Below are 20,069 nucleotides of genomic sequence, written 5' to 3' on the forward strand. Positions count from 1 at the left end.
TTTTATTTTAGATTGATGCAAGGTACAATTAAAGCTGATAGACTTGCACTTATACTATACACACACAAACGCACATTCTCTCACTCACTCACTCACTCACTCACTCACTCACTCACTCACTCACACTCTCACACTTTATTTTTTTCGCTCACTCACGCGCTATTTTTCTTTCTCTCTCTTTCTCTCTCTATTTTTCTTATTCTCTTTTTTCTTTCTCTTTTTTTCTCTCACTCTAATTTATTTTTCTTCTCTCTCTCTCTCTCTGTCGTGTTATTCCAATTGTATTATTATCGAGTTGTTCTGTTGTTCTGTTGTTCTGTTGTGTTATTACGCGTAACAAAATATAAGCCTTATTCTTAATTGACACTAAATACACTACCATCCAACTTAATTAATCGTCTCTTTTAATATAGACAAATATTTCAAAGTGTTTTTATTTGTGTTTTTATTCTTAGTGTTTTTATTCATAGTGTTTTTTCTCATTTCAGTTGGGTTGTCCTTTGTCTTAAAAAGCCTTCAGATCAAAAAATTTTGTTTTAGAAAATCAATATACAAATTGATTTTGTTACAAATCAACTAGAATTTGCTTTGTAAAGGCATCCTTTAAACACACGGGTTTCAATCAATCGCACAAGACTTTGTAATTCCAATATGCCAGAACCAGTAGGTGTAGCAAGTTTGCCTGATCAACGGTATGTAACCAAAAATCTCTCGAGCTTATTGAGCTTTCGGGTTGAAGAGATTTCAAGTTGAAGAGCTGCCGGGTTGTCGAGTGTGTCGGTGACAGTCTATCGAAAAGAGCACAATCGAGTAGTAAACTGTCGAACAGAGCACTGTCGAACAGAGCACAATCGAGCAGAGCGAGATTATTAGGCGCAGCTAGTCAGTGTGCTTCACTATCTCGCTTTGTTCGAAAGTGTCGCAGCTAGTCAGTGTGCTCCACTATCGAGCGAAGCGAGATAGTGGAGCTCGATAGTGGAGCTCGATAGCGTCACTCGATAGTGTCGTTGAGTTATACTAACACTACTTCTAGGTACAAGATTGTTTCCAAAGAAGGTGCTACGTTCACCATAATGGTAGCGGGTGAAAGCGGGTTGGGCAAAACAACTTTTATCAACACATTGTTTCAAACATCCCTAAAGGCCCATCCCGATCCTCACCAAAGGCACAACAAGTTTACCTCGTCGCATCAAACTGTCGAAATCGATATAGTCAGAGCCATCTTGGAAGAGAAAAATTTCAAGATTAGATTAAATATTATCGATACTCCGGGATTCGGTAATAACGTAAATAATCACGATTCATGGGTCCCAATTATTGATTTTATTGACGATCAGCACGAGTCGTATATGAAACAAGAACAACAACCATATAGAGCTTCCAAAAAGGACTTGAGAGTTCATGCTTGTCTTTATTTCATTCGACCAACTGGTCATTCGTTAAAACCCTTGGATATCGAGATTATGAAACGATTATCTACAAGAGTTAATCTCATACCTGTTATTGCCAAAGCAGATACCTTGTCGCCAACTGAATTGGATATTTTTAAAACCAGAATAAGGCAAATCATCGAGGCACAGGATATCAGTATCTATACTCCTCCTTTGGAATTGGATGATCCAGCAAGTGCCGAGCATGCTAAACAGTTGATTGAATCAATGCCATTTGCTGTTATTGGGTCTGAAGAAGAAGTTGAGATTGCTCCAGGCCAATTTGTTAGAGGCAGAAAGTATCCATGGGGAATAGTTGAAGTTGAAAATGACCAACATTGTGATTTCAAAAAGTTGAGAAGCTTACTATTGAGGACCAACATGTTGGATTTGGTTTTATCAACAAATGAAATACATTTTGAAACTTTTAGATCACTCAAGTTGGGCGGCACCGATACCGAAAATGGATATGTTAATGGAAGAGGTGACACAGAAAACGGCACCTCAGGTTCCAACGAAGAACTAACCAATGAAAAGGGGGAAATCATTAAAAAACCTTCCTCTAGTGGCAAAAAACCAAGAAGATTTCACAATCCTAAATTCAAAGAAGAAGAAGATGCTTTGAAGAAATTCTTTACAGAACAAGTAAAAGCTGAAGAACAAAGATTCAGGCAATGGGAAACAAATATAATAAATGAAAGAAACAGATTAAATCAAGATTTGGAAGAAATGCGATCCAAGTTGAAAACCTTGGAGGACCAAGTTAAGAAGTTACAGATTTCAAAGCGTTGATGAAAAAAGAAAGAGAAGTTAAAAAGGAAGCAAGGCAAATAAGCAGAGAGAAAGAGAGAAAGAGAGAGAGAGAAAGAAAGAAAAGGGACTATTGTAACTGAGTCTCTTGTTATGTTTGATTGTGTTAGAGGAGGGGGGTTGAATCTTCTTTTTTTTTTTTTATAAAAAATTTTTGTTCAGCTATATATGTTACTTTTATTCTCTTATCAGATTAATTTGTATTGTTTCTGTGGGTCACCAGAAGAGAAGGTGAAGAAAAAAAAAAAATTCTCGGTTATAGGTGGAAAAAGTTGAATTTACTTTATAGAAGTTGTACGGCTAAACCCTTTTCCCATAGAGTTTTAAACTTTACCCTACGGCTTATCACTTGAGGCGCAAATTAACCTTTCAGGTACCAGAAAAGGAAGAAAGGGATACATCTCATTTGGAATACCAGCTTGTTTTTTTTGGCGTTCTTTTTATATTTATTTTTTTTTTTGGAATGACATCTCAGAATACATTTGAGTACGAGGTGACATCCACGTCTCGCCAATCTCCAAGTTTTGCGTACACCTCACCTGAAGAAGGCCAATTTCATAACCAGAGATATAAACGAAATTACCAAGCATGTTTAAACTGTCGAGTTCGCAAAGTGAAGTGCGATTTGGGACCGGTGGATAAACCACATGATGGTAAATGTGCACGTTGTTTAAGAGAAAGAAAAGATTGTGTATTTGTTGAAAGCAAACGTGGTGGCTCAAGCAATGTTATTAGCGGGAAGCGTAAAAAAAAAAAGTTGGGGTTAGATAAGGGAGAAGAAGAGGTAAATGTTGATAGTAAGAGTCATTTTGAGGTGGAAGCACCACCACTTGCAACGTTACAGCCACCACCAGCACCATCAGTACCGCCAGCACTACAGGCGTGCGAACAAGTATATGAGAGAACTAAAGCAGCACAGAATGTGACCTCCAGCGGCAATCGATTCCAGATCACGCACCCCCTACAATCTCTACCTGGTGTGAATAGTATTTTAGGACAGAATATGAATGAAACGCATACAAGTCAGAATATTCCTTCAACTAACGTACAGTCGTCTACAAGAATACTTCCGCCTAATTTATCCACTACACCACCCCCACAGCAGGTAGTACACCTGCAGCCACAGCAACTGCAGCCACAACAACAACTACCACCACCACCACCACCACCACTAACGCAAACACCAAAGGAAAATTCGATAAATAAAAACCAGGGAGGTAATTTTTCAACAATGGAAGGCGCCTTGGTCTTTTTGGCCAGTGCAGCTGGCAAGATTGCAAAAGCAGACGAGAGAGATAACATAGATGCTCAAACTAAATATGAACAAATTGAAGCTATTTCCGAGTCTAATAGCCATCGAACGAGTGTTGTTGAAAATACAGGATATGAAAGAGAGTCAGAGGCTAGTTCTGCTCACCAGATGACCGAGAATGACACAGAAGTTAAGAAGCAATCTCAGAGTTCAAACCGCATGAAACTGAATTACAAGTCAAGCATTCCTCCCTACATGAATCCAGCAACTACAAAGAGAATGATTATACCTGCAGCGGAAAACGGATATGCTGTTCGACCTAGAGGTGCAAACAAATTATCTAATATTGAATATATCGGACCTGCACCAGATGGTATTCTTACTGAAAAAGAAGCTGATAAACTAGTTAATTTATTCTTTACAACAATGCACCCCTTTTTCCCACATATACCAAAATTCCTCCATTCGCTGAATGTTTTAGCTGGGTACCCGATTTTACTATGTGCTATTTTAACCATTTCAGCTCGATATCATCCTTTTGAGGATAATAAGAGCAGACATACTAATGGCAACGTTCCCAGAAATATTGAGGTTCATGATCGACTTTGGTTGTATGTGCAACGTTTAATATCTCAAACTGTTTGGGCCGAAGCAAGCACTCGATCAATTGGAACCATTTTTGCGTTTTTGTTATTCACCGAGTGGAATCCAAGAGCTATACATTGGAGGTGGTCTGACTATGCCAACAAAGCTGAAGAAAACGAAAACGAAACTAGTGCCGGTGGTAATAATAGTGGCGGTGTAGGTTTCTTATCGTTGGCTGCCACAGCGGCTACATTTTCTGGAAACAATGCCGCTAGCGGCAATATTGGCACTGCAACTACTGGTATTAATAGTTACAACAATAATCTTGCCGGATTGGGGGCAATGAGGAGAAGTCATCGAATGGCATGGATGTTGATTGGTAGTGCAGTTAGGCTAGCGCAGGATATGGGATTTATGGAAATGAGCTCAAAAGTGCTCATAGCTACGCATGTTGCCGAGATGAACTCTGTGATGGACATTTCAAGAAAATCGATGCTTGCTCATTCATTGTCTGAGATTGAATTTGACGAAGATGATATTACTGAGGAAGCTATGGAATTAGTTGAGGAGGATGAAGACGATGATTACAATATCATGAAGTTGAGTGAGGAAGAATTGAAAAAGATTGCAATTGAACATAGGTTTAAGTTCACCAAGGCACAAAAAGCCCAAATTGAATTATTGCAAATCATGTCATTGGGTCATGAATCATTTTATGCGTACAAGACACAATTGGGTCAATTATCGCAAAGACAAACGATTTCAGTGTTGAATATAATAAGTCCTCTTATCAGCAACTGGAGTCGAAAGTATAAACAGTTTTTGGTTCCTACATCGGGTAAGATATCCAAGAATGTTTCGGTGAATTTTCAAAATCAACTATTAAAGCCAAATACCAAACTTACCAATGACATAAGAGATTCAATCAAACAAGAGTCTTTTATTTTAGAGTTCAATTATGTCAAATTGTACATTTATTCGCTTGCACTAAATCCATCTCCAAGAGACACTAAAGAGACGCGAGCTAATTCTCAACACTCTATACGAATGTCTTTAAAGATGGATGAAATGTCCAAATCAGCAAGATTCATACAGCAAGCATTCAATGCAGCAAATGAAATGTTGAATGCAGCTCACAGGATACATAAATTCAAAATGTTGAGATTCATGCCTGTGAGATGGCTCACGAGAATTGTTCGCGCAGTAGCATTTATTGTCAAGTGTTATCTCACTATTACAGCACACAAAAGCTCATTATCACTGAAAGAGATTGGATCAATATCAATTGGCAAAAGAACTGAAATATTTGATCCAATTATATTGTCTTTCAGCTTAATTAGTATTGATGACATTTCGCAATCTATTCATCGTGCTGCTTTGACTTTAAGAGACTGTTCACCTGATGAATTGCATTTGTGTACTAGGTATTCAAATGTCTTGATGTATTTATATTCAGAAATGAAAAGTAAGAAAAATGAAGGAAACGAGTTACACCAGGAGGCGTTTATGCAACAGAAGAAACCATCGGAACATGAAACAGTTGTTGATACATCCGCGAGCCAAAACATGCAACCGAATGCCAATGAATACTTTTATAAAAATGGTCAAGAGTCATTTCAACAACAAGAACAAGAACAACAACAGCAACAGCAACAACAACAACAGCAGCAACAACAACAACAACAACAGCAGCAACAACAACAACAACAACATCAGCAACAACAGCAACAACAGCAGCAACAACAGCAGCAACAACAGCAACAGCAACAACAGCAGCAACAACAGCAACAACAACAGCACCAGCACCAGCACCAGCAAGATATACAGTTTGACCAATCTCAATCTCAACACAAATCTTCTGCAGACAATTTTACATTCATAGCGCAACCCGTGCATCATCAACAATCCTTTAATGATACTTTTCCATATGGCCCTTACTTTAGACATACTCCAAGCGAACCAGCGTCTGTATCATCTACGGGTACTGAGACGACTACAAATGCTCCTATTCGGACTACTTCCAACAATATGTCGACGGTTCGTATGGATGAAACATTCAATGAACCTGTGCAAACCGCCTTACCTGACAAGACAACTAAAGCAACACCACAATTACAGAATATTTTTAGTAATGATGCTACAAGTAGTACTGGTGCTGGTACCACCGCGACTGGTGGATTGGGTGATAATAGTGAGTTAATGGATTGGTTTATAAATAATCGTACAATTGGTTTGGATTTTGTTGCTCCTTGGACTGAAATGATTGAACAGCACTTAGATTTGAATGATCACTTTAACTTTTGAGAGATAGAGGGAGAGGGAGAGAAATTAGAATTAGATAGAGGAGGTGATGGGAGTTGTTCAATATGTTTATTTTATAGATTTGATCTTTGTCTTTTTCTCGTGCCAATTCTTTTTTTGCAACAATTGCTGCAAAAAAAATAATTAATAAATAGACAAATTAGTTGTTTTAGAGATGTTGAAAGGTTGTAAAAATTGTCTACACTTTAACATATCAACTTGCCATTTCAGCGAAAGTAGGAAGATCTCAAACGTGTTGAGACCCACCATGAAAAGAGGAAGATGTAGCATAAAGTAAAGTTCTTTAGAAACAAGCAACTATTTGATCCAAATGAGCAAAATCCCCATACTTTATCATGCATTTTGCCAATAGCACTGGGAAAAAAAAGAAATTCTACTAGAGGGTACTTTATTGATTCAGAAACTACTTTCCCGATGAATTCAGTTGAGAATTGATGGGCTAGATTGAAATTTGAAGAATTTGAAGAATTTGAGGATTACACTGTAATGTTGAAAACTTTCCTTAAAAATTATATAACTCGGATTTATGAAGGTTCTTTATTTTTATTTTATTTTTATTTTGTTTTTTTATTTTCTTTTTTTTTTGGTTTGCATATTATTGAAGAAGGCTGAAAAACTGAATTTTCTAAAGAATTATTTCCGTCTAAATTGACGAAGATAAGGGCTAAGGCAAACAACAAATCTCTTAATTCATTATAGATTGAACTTTTGTAGTTTACACTTGAAATGCAAGTGCGGAAATTTTCGCCAATTTGAGGGTTCATTTTGTGCTTTGAGATTTTACTCATCATTAGAATCTTTGATTTTCAAGTGGTTTGAAATTTCAACTGCAAACCCGTGTGTTTGCAGTATAATTCTGGGGCTGTGTCGTTTTTATCGCGACGACATTTTCACTCAAATTGGGGGATCCATTTGATCAATTCACTAAGAAGAAGTTAATTGCCAACGGAATCGTTACAACTTTACTTGAGTTTTGTCAAAAAAGTAATTATCAAGAGAGAAAGGAAGGTGTAATATGTAGCTAGGTTTCCGGATCACCAATAAAACGGTTAGGGCTAATCTTTTCTAAGTTACACTATATAGAGTTTAAACTATTATTATAAGAGTATTCATTCTTTCAAAATAGATATCACTTCAATTGAGTTTGGTTCAGTTTTTTTCCTGTGATTTCTGTAACATTTGCTGCAAATCATTTATATACAGAGTATCTCAGTAGAGCAATATGATTTATCAATAATAAGTAATAAAATTTATGCAGGTAAATATGATACAAAAGATGGCTGGGGATGGGGTCACTAAAAGAGATTTCAAAGAGAATTTGAATTAGAGGGGGGGGGGTCATCCATTTTTGACCAAATGTATCATTCCCGTGTGTATGGGGCATGGCTGGCTAAAGAGGAAAATTCAACTCCTAATTTGAGATATCTCAATTAAGTTGGTTGCTGAAATGGTAATTTGGACATGTATTTTCTATGGTTGATTTAAATTTTTATTTTCTCTCTACAACGACATTTCGTAGCAAACAGAAGGCAAGCAGGTGTATTTTTAGAAACAACGAAAATTTGATTGACGACATTTGTATCAAAAAATGTCAGGTTAAAAAGGGGGATAAATCAATTGCGTTTCTCATCTAGATATACAGGCAAAATGCCTTGTTAAGCAACTGTGATAATGAATGCAAGAAAAACTGCTACAAATTAAACAAACATCTACACTGCCTTCTACCTTGCTATTTGAAAGATCGGGCATTTTCTGCATTCTTATATATATGTATATGTGTGTGTGTGTGTGTATGGCGTGTTGTAATAGCAAATATGACGGATCAATCGATTCAACTACATATGTCGTTGAATATAAAAAAAACCTCATCTTCATGCATGCACTGCACGTTGGCCAATCATGTCTCAAATCAGGTAAAAAAGTAAATACAATTTTTTCAAGTAAAAGACCGAGTTGTCGAAAAAAGCCGGGTAAGAATATTCACCAGCTGAAAATGTAGATATGCAAAAATAATGCAATATTAGCTCAATAAGGTTAAGACATATTCTTCGATTTCTTAAGGGGTTTTTTTTTGAATTTTTTTATTGCCGAGTCGTGCCGAGTCATGTCGTGAGTTTGGGGCGTTGTTTATCATGTCGTAGGTAAATTGTCTAACAATAATTTTTTTTTGTGGTGAATAAGGCAAGTCTCAAATGCACATTGGACTATGACAGAATGTCGTTAAGTCTCTTTTTTCTGGTCAAAGGAAAACAAAAAGACTAATAACACAATATCCGCCGAGGAGAAATAATGGATTAGGGACTACTGCGTACAGAACTAAGCAAGAGCAATTACTTCATCAGTTTTGTCGTCGATAGCTGTACACTACAGAAGCAGTGGCAAATTCTCCTAACAAGCGTCTAATTTCGAAATTCTCGGTACATACTTCTTGTAAATATTGTTTCATTTTAGTACAATTACAACATGTAACAAATTCATTTTATTCACATTGACTAAAAAAAGAATCAAACCCAAGTGTGAAAAAAAAAAAAGAATTTACTTTATTGTTTATACAATAATTTAGCAGTAAAAGGTTATAGCCATATTAGCCTTGTAGATAGTGGGTAAAATGCAAATAAAAAGAAAATATACCATACATACAACCTTTACTGCATTAAATTACCAGACAAGTGCAAGTAGTAATTTTGGTCATCAAACAAAAAAGAGTTCATAACTTGTTTTTCCTCTTTTTTTTTTTTTTTTTTTCTTTGGTTTACGAAAAAACTTCTTATTACTCCATTTTCAAAAACTTCCTACTTTTCGTACAACTTTTTCTTTTCCTCAGTCAACTCACGTTCGCTTTCATTTGATTCACAGTTTAAGGAGGTTCGATTAAACATGCAATTGAAGAACATCGTATTTGCTTTTGCTATTGCAGGATTAGCTTCTGCTGCAAATAGTATGTATAACTTATATTATCAGCAAAATGTCCATTGATCCAGCGAAAAGAGAAAAAAAAAATTTACATTGGTGGCACTGTTCTGTAAACTACATTGGTAGGCAGTAACTGTCCCAGTAAATCACATTGATCCGGTATCTTTCTTGTCTTGTCCAGTCCAGTTTATTCTTTTTGCTTTTCTCTTCCTGGCCTGATCATTTTTACCCTGCAGTTACATATTTATCACCCAATAATCAACATCAATCAATATCAATCAGAGGTTTTCACCTTGTTTGTTGAGGTTGAAAAATTTCCTATATCAGATCAAGCCCCCAAAAATAATTTTTTTTTGACAGGGGAAAAAATAAGGTTTTCAGAAATAATACGGACTTGTTATAGGTAACTGGCAATTTAATGTCACCTCAGCCTTTTTTCAAAAAAAACAACAATGAGTGACAAATCTTGCAATCTGTACAGGTCTTGATGATAGTTTTTGCGGTTCTTACAGTCTGTTTCATTACAGTCTTATAGCTTGATCCATAAAGACTTATAATCTTTTGTTGGTATTTTTTCTTTCAACTATACAGAACTGCAGCACATCACAGTCTCAAATTTTTTTACGACACCTGGACAAAGTGATTTACGACACCAAAAAAATGGCTGCGAAAACATTAACACCAATTTTTCAAGTTACTAACGAATAACCCCCCCTTTTTTTTCTTTTTTCTAGATTCTACCTTAACTACAGCAACTCCAACAGCTAAAAGTGGATGCTCTTTCTCTTCATTCACAGCTACTGCTTCTGGAGATCTTCAGCTGGTTGCTGCTTGTGAAACCGCTATTGGTGATGTCACCGTTTTTGGTACCCAATTTGGTACAGTTGAATTGACTGGTGTGAAGGAGTTTTATGGTAATTTATCCATCTTGAATGCTACCCAAGCTTCAACCATCAATGCCCCAACATTACAATTAGTTTCCGGTTCTTTGGAAATCAACTCCAACACAATCTTGTCCCACTTGAATTTGGCTCAATTGACAACTGTTGGTACTTTTAAATTAAATGCTTTACCAGCTTTGGAAGAAACCGGTTTGACTGCAGGAATCACTTCAGCTGAAGAAATTATTATTTCAGATACAGGTTTATCTAAATTAACTGGTATTGAAGTTTTCAAGTTGAAGGTTTTCAGTGTTAACAACAATAGAGATATTGACGCCATCAACTCAGGTTTGCAAGAAGTTACCGACAATATCGACATTTCATATAACGCTGATAAAGTCGATGTTACCTTGGATAAGTTGACTTCAGCAAATGACATTATCTTGCAATCAATCAATTCATTCCATGCTCCAAACTTGACTTCCACCAATGGTTCGATTGCTTTCAGTTCATCGTCAATTGAAACTATTGATCTTGCCAACTTGGAGAAGATTGGTTCATCTTTAACTATCTACAAAAACGAGGATTTGGAGGAGATTGACTTTCCTAAATTAACTTCAATCGGTGGTGCTTTACAAATTTCTGATAATGGAAACTTGAAATCATTAGATGGTTTCCCAGAATTGACAACAGTTGGTGGTACTGTTAATATTAATGGTTCATTCGACAATGGTACTTTTGATTCATTAACGAGAGTTGCTGGTGGTTTCATTTTGAAAGTTGAGGGTGATGGTGACTTGTCATGTTCTGCTTTCAACAAATTGAACTCCAATGGTGACATTAAAGGTGACAAATTTCAATGTGAAGATAAAGTGGCCACTAGTTCGTCATCATCGAAAAAACCAAACTCGTCGTCTGATTCAGCAGATTCCGACTCAACCGAATCAGGCTCTTCTACATCAAGTTCATCTTCTTCACCAAAATCAAATACAGGTGCTTCCCAAAATGTTGGTAAGTTGGTTTCATTTGTGGCCGCTTTCGCTGTTGTTGGCTTTACATTGATCTGATGATATGTATCAGTGATACTGCAAGTACTACTATCACTACTACTACTGTTACCAGCACCACCAACATCAACATCAGCACCATTACTTACTATCAATTATAATAATAACAAAATAGAAAAGACTTAAAAAAGGTAGAGTAATACATTATTAGACTAGTTTCTTCTATTGTTGCATTCATCATGAGTGAACTTATAGCTTTTTTTTATTTTTCTTTTTCATTTTGCAGGTTTCTTAAGATATATAATGTCTACTTTTTCTTTTAGCTTTTTTAATGTACGTTTCGTTTCAATTCGTGCCTTGTATTGAGAGAGAGAGAGAGAGAGAGAGAGAGAGAGAGAGAGAGAGAGAGAGAGAGAGAGAGAGAGAGTGTGTGTGTGTGTGTTGAATCCGATTTTGTAGTTTATTGTCAATAGTGTCGGTGGCAGCTAGTGTGCTCCACTATCTTGCTCTGCTCGATAGAAGAAATTGTTTGTTTCATCTACAAAATTGTTTTCTCTATTTTGTTCATGCCTAACAATTTTCCAAGCTCGCTAGTATAAAGCTCCGCAACTTCTTCAACAGAAGGAACTGGTGCTACTGCAGAATTACTTCCCCTATTCGCCAACACTTCCTTTATAGATGTAGCTTTCTTATTCTTTAACCCACACATTTCAAAAGTATTCAAATATTTCAAATTTGGCAGAATGTTTAAAGCAATGCCATATTGAGTAATACCGTGGCTAACTTTGATTCCCACACTTGCAATTTTTTTTTCCTCTTCTTTTCCATTGTCCTTTACCCATACTCCAGGATTTGCATCCAGCAAGTAACTCTCAATACCATATTTTTTCTCAAGAACATTTTGAATCAGTTTTAAAAGTACATTATTAACAAAACATTTCGCAGAAAGTTTATAAAAGGATTTTAAATCTAAAACAACGTATGCTACAAGTTGCCCTCTCCCGTGCCACGTGACTTGCCCCCCTCTGTCTAATTGGTGGAAACATGTAGTAGGTGGGTCCGCTTTTTCTTCCTCTGCGACATCACCATCACAAACACTATCACAATCACCATCATCGGGTCGAAATTGTTCAAATGCAGCAATTTGACTTGCAGTTAGTTCCTTCTTCAGCTTTAAACCTGCCGCATAGGTGTTTTGAAATTCAAATGTAAGCACCAAAGGCGGTGGTTGTAGATTATAGTGCTTGTTCATAATAGAGTTGGGAACTTGTAAGGGCATCATGGTTTTGCCAAAACGTCGTATTGACGACTCTATTTTTTTGAAACTTAGGTTTTGCTCGATAAATATTTGTTGAATATCTAACCCATATTGATATAGCACAGTCCCGGTAGTATGAATATGTTCAAGTGTCTTGTAAGTATCTCGAATTGCATGGTAAAAGCATTTTTGAATCCTGATCATCTCATCTCTTGAGTGATGAAAAACTTGAAATTTTTTTTTTGATAGACGCCCAAGATGCGAAAAGAAAAAAAAACAAACAATTAATCCGAATCTAGTAAACGATTTCGAACCAATTTATCTGGTTGAATTTTCAATTTAAAGACCATGATCTTATAAGTGTTGATGTCTTCACAGAGTAAGTTACGGCCTCCATCACGACCGGTTTCTGCCATTATTGCAACTACTCACACTAATGTAACGAGTCAAACTCACGTTACTACACAGGGGTTGAAAACAACAATCACAACTTTGAATTCAACCACAGATGGTCTGATTTCATCATCGGCACCGGCACCGGCACCGGCACCGTCATCAAAGACGAATTCTTTTGATGGTATTGATCGATTATCTGGTGGAGAATCGTTTGTATATCAACAGGAATTTAGCAATGGAGGCAATTTTCCTACTGAGTCAAATTCACATGATTTGCAGGAGATTGACTTTCTTTATACTTTATATGGCACTTCTGCCTCTACGGCAGCAACAGCAGCACCAACAACCAAACAGAAGGCTAAAACCATCACTATGACAAATGCAAGCAAACGACAGTATTTAATGAAAACCCTACCGAAGCTAACCTACGATGAAGATTTGAATTTACAATTGCATTTTTTCTTATCAACTATAATGATTCAATTTGTAAATCTGTGGTACTTGACCAAGTTCAACACTCGTGAAATGAAATTCCTTAATATTTTATATGACGATGTGATGGTTAGATTTGTTAAGGATTTGGCGCGGAGAATTGAGCAGTTGAATGCTGTGCAAGTATTGGATGAGTTGATATCCATTTTTGATCAACATATTGAAGAATTTCTGTGTACTACAAAAGATGAGGAAAAGAGCGGATTCCGCGTGGTTAGCGAACACTACAAGCGAGCAAGAAGTACAAATAGTCTCTATTATGACGCAGACTCATGTCCGAGGGATGTGCTTGATTTGTATTTATCACAACAGCACTTGATTTTTGAGGAAGGCATCGAAGAAGAGAAAAACCAACTTGAGAATCCCCAGCACCTTTTGTATTTTCGAATAATGTCCAAACAGATATTAAAGAAATCATTGCAGTACGGCGGCGGCGGCGGTTGTGATTATGATGATGATGATGATGATGATGATGATCATTGGAAAGACCCTATTTTTACATCAAAGATAGCTGGCGATATATTGGTTTTGATCATGGGAGATATTGTGTTGAATAAGACATTGGAAAAACTATCAACACCAGAGTTTATTTTGAAAACTATTCATAACCTTGTTTCATCTATGTTGCAAAGAATGTCGCAAAGAAAAGAAGATGAAAATGACAAGATTGCGTTAGTTCCAGTGAGTGAAAAAATCCGAAGAATGTTGACCGCGGCCTGTTCATTCATTGTTCGTCTTGTTGCGCTATCTTCGGTTTCAAATGAGGCAGAGCCATCAGATATTGTTAGCTCGTCGATATTTAAGCTTTTGGCAAGTGTGTGTTACATAATCATGCCCAAACCGTTACTTTACCAAGCACTTGTCACATTACAAACAGTGATTCTTAGCTGTTCACAAGTCAATTCTTGGATTAATACCGTTTTCATGAATTGGTTTTCCCAGATGATGGCGGATTTTGACATTCCCGAGAAAGTCGCGAGTTTGGTAAACAATCTAAGAATACTGCTTTTTTATTCAAACAATGAAGCTACAGAGAAGGAGAGTTTACCCCCTACAACTGATACTGATGTTTTGACGGATAAGACAATTGAGTTGTTTACTCTCTTGCCTATATCAAGAGGTGCAGAATCCTCAAATGAACAAAGGAAACTTATTAAGCGGGTCTTGACTGTTTTTGCAGAGAACAACGAAGTTGACCCGGAACATAAAGTCAACAAGTATTTGGTAATCAAGCTACTAGATTACCTAGTTCGCACTCTTTATAACGAGATATAACGAGATATAACAAGAGATTTATGGTGATCAAAACGAACAAAATATGAGAAAAATATAGTTCTTATACATCGAATGATTTTTTTTTTTTTTTTCATTTTTTTTCATTTTTATTAATATTCATTTCTTCATGGAGAAGCTCTTCTCACTACCACTATTACACTAATTTTGTAGCAATTTTGTAGCAACTTTACAGTATCGTAGATTAAACACGAGCTAGTTAGAATAATGATAGGGATGCTGACTACCCGCATGGTACTTCTGTGTCCCCAATTAGGTATAGTTGTTGGTCAAAAACGTTCATATATCCTCACAACTATAGCAACGACACTATTTGGCTCAGTGCTATGGTCTAAAAACAATGTTCTTGCTTCCAAAATGGAAAACGGAGAGTTGCATTATAATGATCCTAATGCAAAACTCAAGACATTGTTAGAATCCAAACAGGATGGAGCATTTCTGAGACGCAAACCCGAGTATCCAGGCCATGTTCCGTTGTATAAGTTTGAAAAATTACTAATGTTTCTTGGCTCGTCGATGGGAGCCTTCTTCCACCCTGAAAAAAACAAGTATATTGTTGCTTTAGGTGAAAGTACTGCAATTGAGCCAGTGTTGAAGAGGTTGCAAAAGACGATGTTGAGTGACCCCATAGGTCGACAGATTCTTTATGATAGACCACGCATGACTTCTACTTCTTTAGATTTGGATCATTTAAGAGAGTTGCCAGATAACACTATTGGTAGAAACTATGTCAATTGGTTGGATCGTGAGGGAGTGAGTCCCGACACCAGAGTTCCTGTGAAATATATAGATAATGAAGAGTTGGCATATATTTTCCAAAGATATAGAGAATGTCACGATTTTTATCATGCAATTACCGGGTTGCCAATTATTATCGAGGGAGAAATAAGTGTTAAAGTTTTGGAATTTATGAATATTGGTATACCAATGAGCGGATTGGGTGCTTTATTTGCACCTACACGATTGAAGCCAAGTCAAAGGAAAAGACTACGCGAAGTATACTATCCTTGGGCTATAAGGAGCGGGCTCTATAGCAAGCCATTGATTAATGTTTATTGGGAGAGAATTTTGGACAAGGATATCCATGAGTTCAGAAAGGAAATGGGTATTGAACCTCCTCCGGATTTGAGAGATATGAGGAAAGAACATTTTGCAAAAAAGAGAAAAGAGAAGGAACTAAAAGCGGCAGCAGCAGCGTCAACAACCGCGGCTACGCCCGCATCTGGTACTACCACTGCTGGGTCATCTCCTGTTGCCAACGCATGAGTCTAGTCTAGTAGGGGCTGAAAAGTAAATTAAATATAAATAAGGTAAGTATGTGATGAGTAACTAACAAGTATTTTCTCGCGCTACCAAACGAACATGCTGTTTTAGTTTCCAAGTTACATCTCTCAAAAATAGCAATTCATGAATTTCATAGAAAAGGTTACCAAAAGTCATTATCCACAACTATCTACTCAATTAGTCAGAATGTCCCAGTTGTTATACAAATACTTTTTACAAAAGGTACGTCTTCTCGAAGTTTCATACGGACTGGGTGTTTGTTTTTTTTTTGGATTTTATTTATATCTATTTTTTTTTCGCAACTATTCAAAATACTAATCAAAGTCAGACAAATTTGGACCATCTCGTCACATTTGGAGTAGGAGAAGATCCCTATTTTGAAGAGATCCCGGAGCAAGATCTCCATTTTTACCAACGTAAAGGAACCAAAAGAAAAAGACAATTGCCTGCTTTTATTCCTAAGGACGATTTGAAAATCTTGAACAAAGTTAAAAGTAAAGCTTATTCATTGGATTTACAGTTGAGTATATGTGGCTTGAGAATTGGATGGGCAGGAATTATTGGATTGATCCCTTGGATAGGTGATCTTTTAGCATTTTATTTTGCATGGCAATTAGTAAGAACTGCTAAAAAGATTAACGGCGGTTTACCTAAAAGTTTGGAGGCCGAAATGATGGCTAATGTGACTTTTGATTTTGGCATTGGGTTAATACCAATAATTGGAGATTTTATCAATGTGTTGTATAAATGCAACTCGCGAAATTTTGTTCTTTTGGAGAAACACTTGATTGAAAAGTACAGGGGAAAGGAGAAGCGCGAGCTTGCCGTGGTACCCAATACAGTAACGGGAGATCCAGGTATAGATGGCAAGAACACCTATACGTCACAACCTGTTTCAGATCTTACTATGAACTCAAATATAGGGGAACACGTATAGTGTAACTCCGCTATCGAGCAGAGCGAGATAGTGGAGCATAGTGGGACATAGTGGAGCATAGTGTCACTAGTCAGTGTCACTAGTCAGTGATGATCCGCTATCTCGCTTCGCTCGATAGTGTCGATAGTGTCGATAGTCACTTTAGTCTGCTGAAAACTTTGCTTCTATAAGATCCAAACGCTGTTTAAAATCTTTAACAAAAATCTCCAATTGATCAATTTTCATGAATTCCAATTCGAGATCATTGCAAGATTTGATCAATTGCTCAATTTCTCTATACTGTCTCGACAACTGCAATTGGTTCTCAAAATAATCCTGGTTTATTAAAGTTTGTTTTTGTAAAACCGACTCATATGTTTGGTCCATTAATGTCTTAATATAATCCTTAATCTTGTACATCATGTAATCGTAACTCAATGACAATTTCCGCAATTCTAGCGGATCGGGCTCATCCTGCGAAAGTGTCGAACTCTCATTCAAAGACGCTGCCACATCAACGTTATGATGCGTTTCTCCCTCTGGCATGTCCCTTGAACTGCTATCCGCCTTATCAGCCATCTCATACCTAATAATGAAAGAAGGCCAGTAAGAAAAGGCCAGTAAGAAAAGGCCAGTAAGAAAAGGCCAGTAAGAGAAACCAAGTAAGAGAAACCAAGTAAGAGAAGGCCAGTAAAAGAAGACCAGAATTAATTGCAAAAGTATTGGTGGCAGCTAGTGTGCTACACAATCTCTCTCTGCTCAATAGTGTCGCCCAGAATGGCCCTGTTCGGCCAGCCTTTGGCTTTTGTCGATTAAAGAGCAAAAAAATGACATTCACGGGAAAAAATGACACTGACTGGAAAAGAAAAAAGAACACCGATTGAATTGAAAACGGAGCTAACTAATACTCCGTCGTTTACGCTGAAAGATATAAATCACTCTTTGCCGAACTTGGAAATTCCACCTCCCTATCAACTAGCTAACAAGGGCTCGGCTTAATTGTGAGCGGGCACTATAGGGAAAAGCTCCATTATTCTTAGCATACCTATTTCCAACTATTCGTTATTAGTGTGTGTATTATTTTATTTTTTTCAGTTTGGTTAATACAATGTCTTCTTCCTACTCGCTTGATAAGATTAACCCCAAATTGTTGCGGAGAATATACAGGGCATGCAGACCAACCAATGACGAGCCGAACCTAGCACTTAATTTAGAGATTTGTGACTATGTCAATGCCAAGAAGGGATCTGCTCCAAGAGACGCAGCTATAGCAGTTGTTAAATTGATTAGTCAAAAAGATCCACAAACTTCAGAATTGGCCATTGCGTTGTTGGACAATTTGGTAAAAAACTGTGGGTACCCCTTCCACTTGCAAATATCAAGAAAGGAGTTTTTGAACGAGTTGGTAAAAAGGTTCCCTGAAAGACCAACAATGAGGTATACTCGCGTGCAAAGGTTGATATTGGCACAGATTGAGGAATGGTACCAAACGATTTGTCGTACTTCCAAATACAAGGAGGATTTTGGTTATATCAAGGATATGCATAGACTTTTATCCAATAAAGGTTATGTGTTTCCCGAGGTCAAAGTTGAAGATATTGCAGTGTTGAACCCAGGCGACAATTTGAAATCTTTGGATGATATACAACAGGAGGAAGCAGTTGTAAACTCTGCCAAATTACAAGAATTGATTAGAAGAGGAAGACCGCAAGATTTGCAAGAAGCTAATAAGTTGATGAAGATTATGGCAGGATTCAAAGACGATAACATAAGGGAAAGTAAGAAGCAATTGCAGGATGATATTGTTAGATTAACCAGGAAAGTGGAGATTTTGGGGGAAATGTTGAACTCGATTGAAAGTGCAGGTGCTAAGATTAACGACGATTCTGACGAAGCTCTTGTTGAGTTATACAGCTCAATCAAGAGCTCTCAACCAATTATCCATAAAATCATTGAGCAAGAAAAGCATGAGGAAGGAGGAGAAGGAGAAGGAGAAGGAGGAAGAGGAAGAGGAAGAGGAAGAGGAGGAGAAGATGATGATGAAAGAATACGTGATCTTTTCACTTTAAACGACAACGTGAATAGCGTGATTACAAAATTCCAATTATTGAAAAACGGTAAATTTGAAGAGGCAAGTGGCATTACATTCAAGTCGACAGCTCTGCAAGGCCCTGATTTGAACTTGATTGATTTCGGAGATGAACCAGAAGACACCAACGCCAGTAAGGAACAAGGCTACAACGATTTGTTGAGTGATTTGTCAGAATTGACATTTGGTGGTAATGATAACAATGGCGTAAGTTCAAATGGCGGTTCAAAGATTAATCCGCTAAACTTGTACGGGGCAGGTGGGTCAATTGTATTGAGCGGTGGCAGCGGCGGTAAAAGCGGCTCAACTCAATTACATCAATCTGCTCCCACAACTAAAGTAAACAATTCTTCTTCATCAAACTTAGACTTGTTAGCCGATTTGCACTCACCTTCTCCGCAATTACAATCCAATTTGCCCACTTCAAGTAAACCATCCAGCGGTTTAGATCCATTTGGATTTGATTTTCCAAGTTCGACTCCACCTCAAATGCAAAAACAAGCAGCTACATCCCAAGCCCAAGGCTACACTAGGATACTTAATTTGAATCAGTCATCAACACTTAAAATCGAAATAGGCGTACATCAAGCATCTAATGTGTTATTCAAAGGTCGCATTCTTTTTTCCAACACTCAAAATCAGACAATTTCTCATTTGAAGTTTATGATTGCTGTCCCAAAAGGATGCAAGTTGGAATTGCGACCACAAACCAGTGATACAATATATGCATTTAATAATCATGGTGTTTCTCAAGATTTCACAATTGAAAACCCACAACTGAAACAATTAAAAGTTAAATGGAAGGTTGATTATCAAGTTGGGAATGAAACGAAAGAGGAGAATGGTATCAATGTGATAGTCTAAGGAGAAGCAAAGAAAATTGAGGGTGGTGGTGATGGTGGTGGTGGTAATTTCATCGATCAAGATTTTCACATAATTATATAGAGCCTTTTATTGAACAAAACTATTCTTGGAGCTCAGAAAAAGAGTAAGACAAAGAAATATAAGATAAGATTTACCATTTAAAAACAATCAAGCTACTCTAACTAAATAAAAACAAACAATCAATCAACATTACCAAACACACCTTGATAATGAGAATATACCAGTTGAACTGAAAAAAGCCAAAATTAAACGTGAA

At 37.0% G+C, this 20,069-nt stretch overlaps 9 protein-coding genes across 9 annotated transcripts; 7 read left to right on the forward strand and 2 right to left on the reverse strand. All coding sequences in view use genetic code 12, as the record gives it.

Moving 5' to 3' along the window:
* Positions 1-651: 651 nt before the first annotated feature.
* CDC12 (septin) lies at positions 652-2,222 on the forward strand (the record flags this gene model as incomplete). Its single annotated transcript, XM_049324663.1, has 3 exons — positions 652-692; positions 788-886; positions 1,034-2,222. 3 exons carry the CDS (start codon positions 652-654, stop codon positions 2,220-2,222), a joined length of 1,329 nt encoding a protein of 442 aa, XP_049179658.1.
* Positions 2,223-2,703: 481 nt separating this feature from the next.
* Positions 2,704-6,381, forward strand: ARO80 (Aro80p; the record flags this gene model as incomplete). Its single annotated transcript, XM_049324664.1, has 1 exon — positions 2,704-6,381. One exon carries the CDS (start codon positions 2,704-2,706, stop codon positions 6,379-6,381), a length of 3,678 nt encoding a protein of 1,225 aa, XP_049179659.1.
* A 2,895-nt stretch (positions 6,382-9,276) lies between these two features.
* On the forward strand, positions 9,277-11,260 carry ECM33 (Ecm33p; the record flags this gene model as incomplete). The annotated part of the gene is made up of 2 exons (XM_049324665.1): positions 9,277-9,337; positions 10,047-11,260. The coding sequence occupies 2 exons, from the start codon at positions 9,277-9,279 to the stop codon at positions 11,258-11,260; spliced, it is 1,275 nt and encodes a 424-aa protein (XP_049179660.1).
* Positions 11,261-11,738: 478 nt separating this feature from the next.
* On the reverse strand, positions 11,739-12,662 carry KGF56_003344 (lipoyl(octanoyl) transferase; the record flags this gene model as incomplete). Its single annotated transcript, XM_049324667.1, has 1 exon — positions 11,739-12,662. The coding sequence occupies one exon, from the start codon at positions 12,660-12,662 to the stop codon at positions 11,739-11,741; it is 924 nt and encodes a 307-aa protein (XP_049179661.1).
* Positions 12,663-12,824: 162 nt separating this feature from the next.
* Positions 12,825-14,621, forward strand: KGF56_003345 (uncharacterized protein; the record flags this gene model as incomplete). Its single annotated transcript, XM_049324668.1, has 1 exon — positions 12,825-14,621. One exon carries the CDS (start codon positions 12,825-12,827, stop codon positions 14,619-14,621), a length of 1,797 nt encoding a protein of 598 aa, XP_049179662.1.
* Positions 14,622-14,870: 249 nt separating this feature from the next.
* Positions 14,871-15,905, forward strand: COQ4 (ubiquinone biosynthesis protein; the record flags this gene model as incomplete). The annotated part of the gene is made up of 1 exon (XM_049324669.1): positions 14,871-15,905. The coding sequence occupies one exon, from the start codon at positions 14,871-14,873 to the stop codon at positions 15,903-15,905; it is 1,035 nt and encodes a 344-aa protein (XP_049179663.1).
* A 141-nt stretch (positions 15,906-16,046) lies between these two features.
* On the forward strand, positions 16,047-16,860 carry KGF56_003347 (uncharacterized protein; the record flags this gene model as incomplete). The annotated part of the gene is made up of 2 exons (XM_049324670.1): positions 16,047-16,145; positions 16,252-16,860. The coding sequence occupies 2 exons, from the start codon at positions 16,047-16,049 to the stop codon at positions 16,858-16,860; spliced, it is 708 nt and encodes a 235-aa protein (XP_049179664.1).
* Positions 16,861-17,001: 141 nt separating this feature from the next.
* KGF56_003348 (uncharacterized protein) lies at positions 17,002-17,418 on the reverse strand (the record flags this gene model as incomplete). The annotated part of the gene is made up of 1 exon (XM_049324671.1): positions 17,002-17,418. The coding sequence occupies one exon, from the start codon at positions 17,416-17,418 to the stop codon at positions 17,002-17,004; it is 417 nt and encodes a 138-aa protein (XP_049179665.1).
* Positions 17,419-17,947: 529 nt separating this feature from the next.
* Positions 17,948-19,792, forward strand: GGA2 (phosphatidylinositol 4-phosphate-binding protein; the record flags this gene model as incomplete). Its single annotated transcript, XM_049324672.1, has 1 exon — positions 17,948-19,792. One exon carries the CDS (start codon positions 17,948-17,950, stop codon positions 19,790-19,792), a length of 1,845 nt encoding a protein of 614 aa, XP_049179666.1.
* Positions 19,793-20,069: the final 277 nt, after the last annotated feature.

Source organism: Candida oxycetoniae (assembly GCF_023343755.2).
Source record: "Candida oxycetoniae strain CBS 10844 chromosome Unknown scaffold18, whole genome shotgun sequence".
NCBI classification, from domain to species: Eukaryota; Fungi; Ascomycota; class Pichiomycetes; order Serinales; family Debaryomycetaceae; genus Lodderomyces; species Lodderomyces oxycetoniae.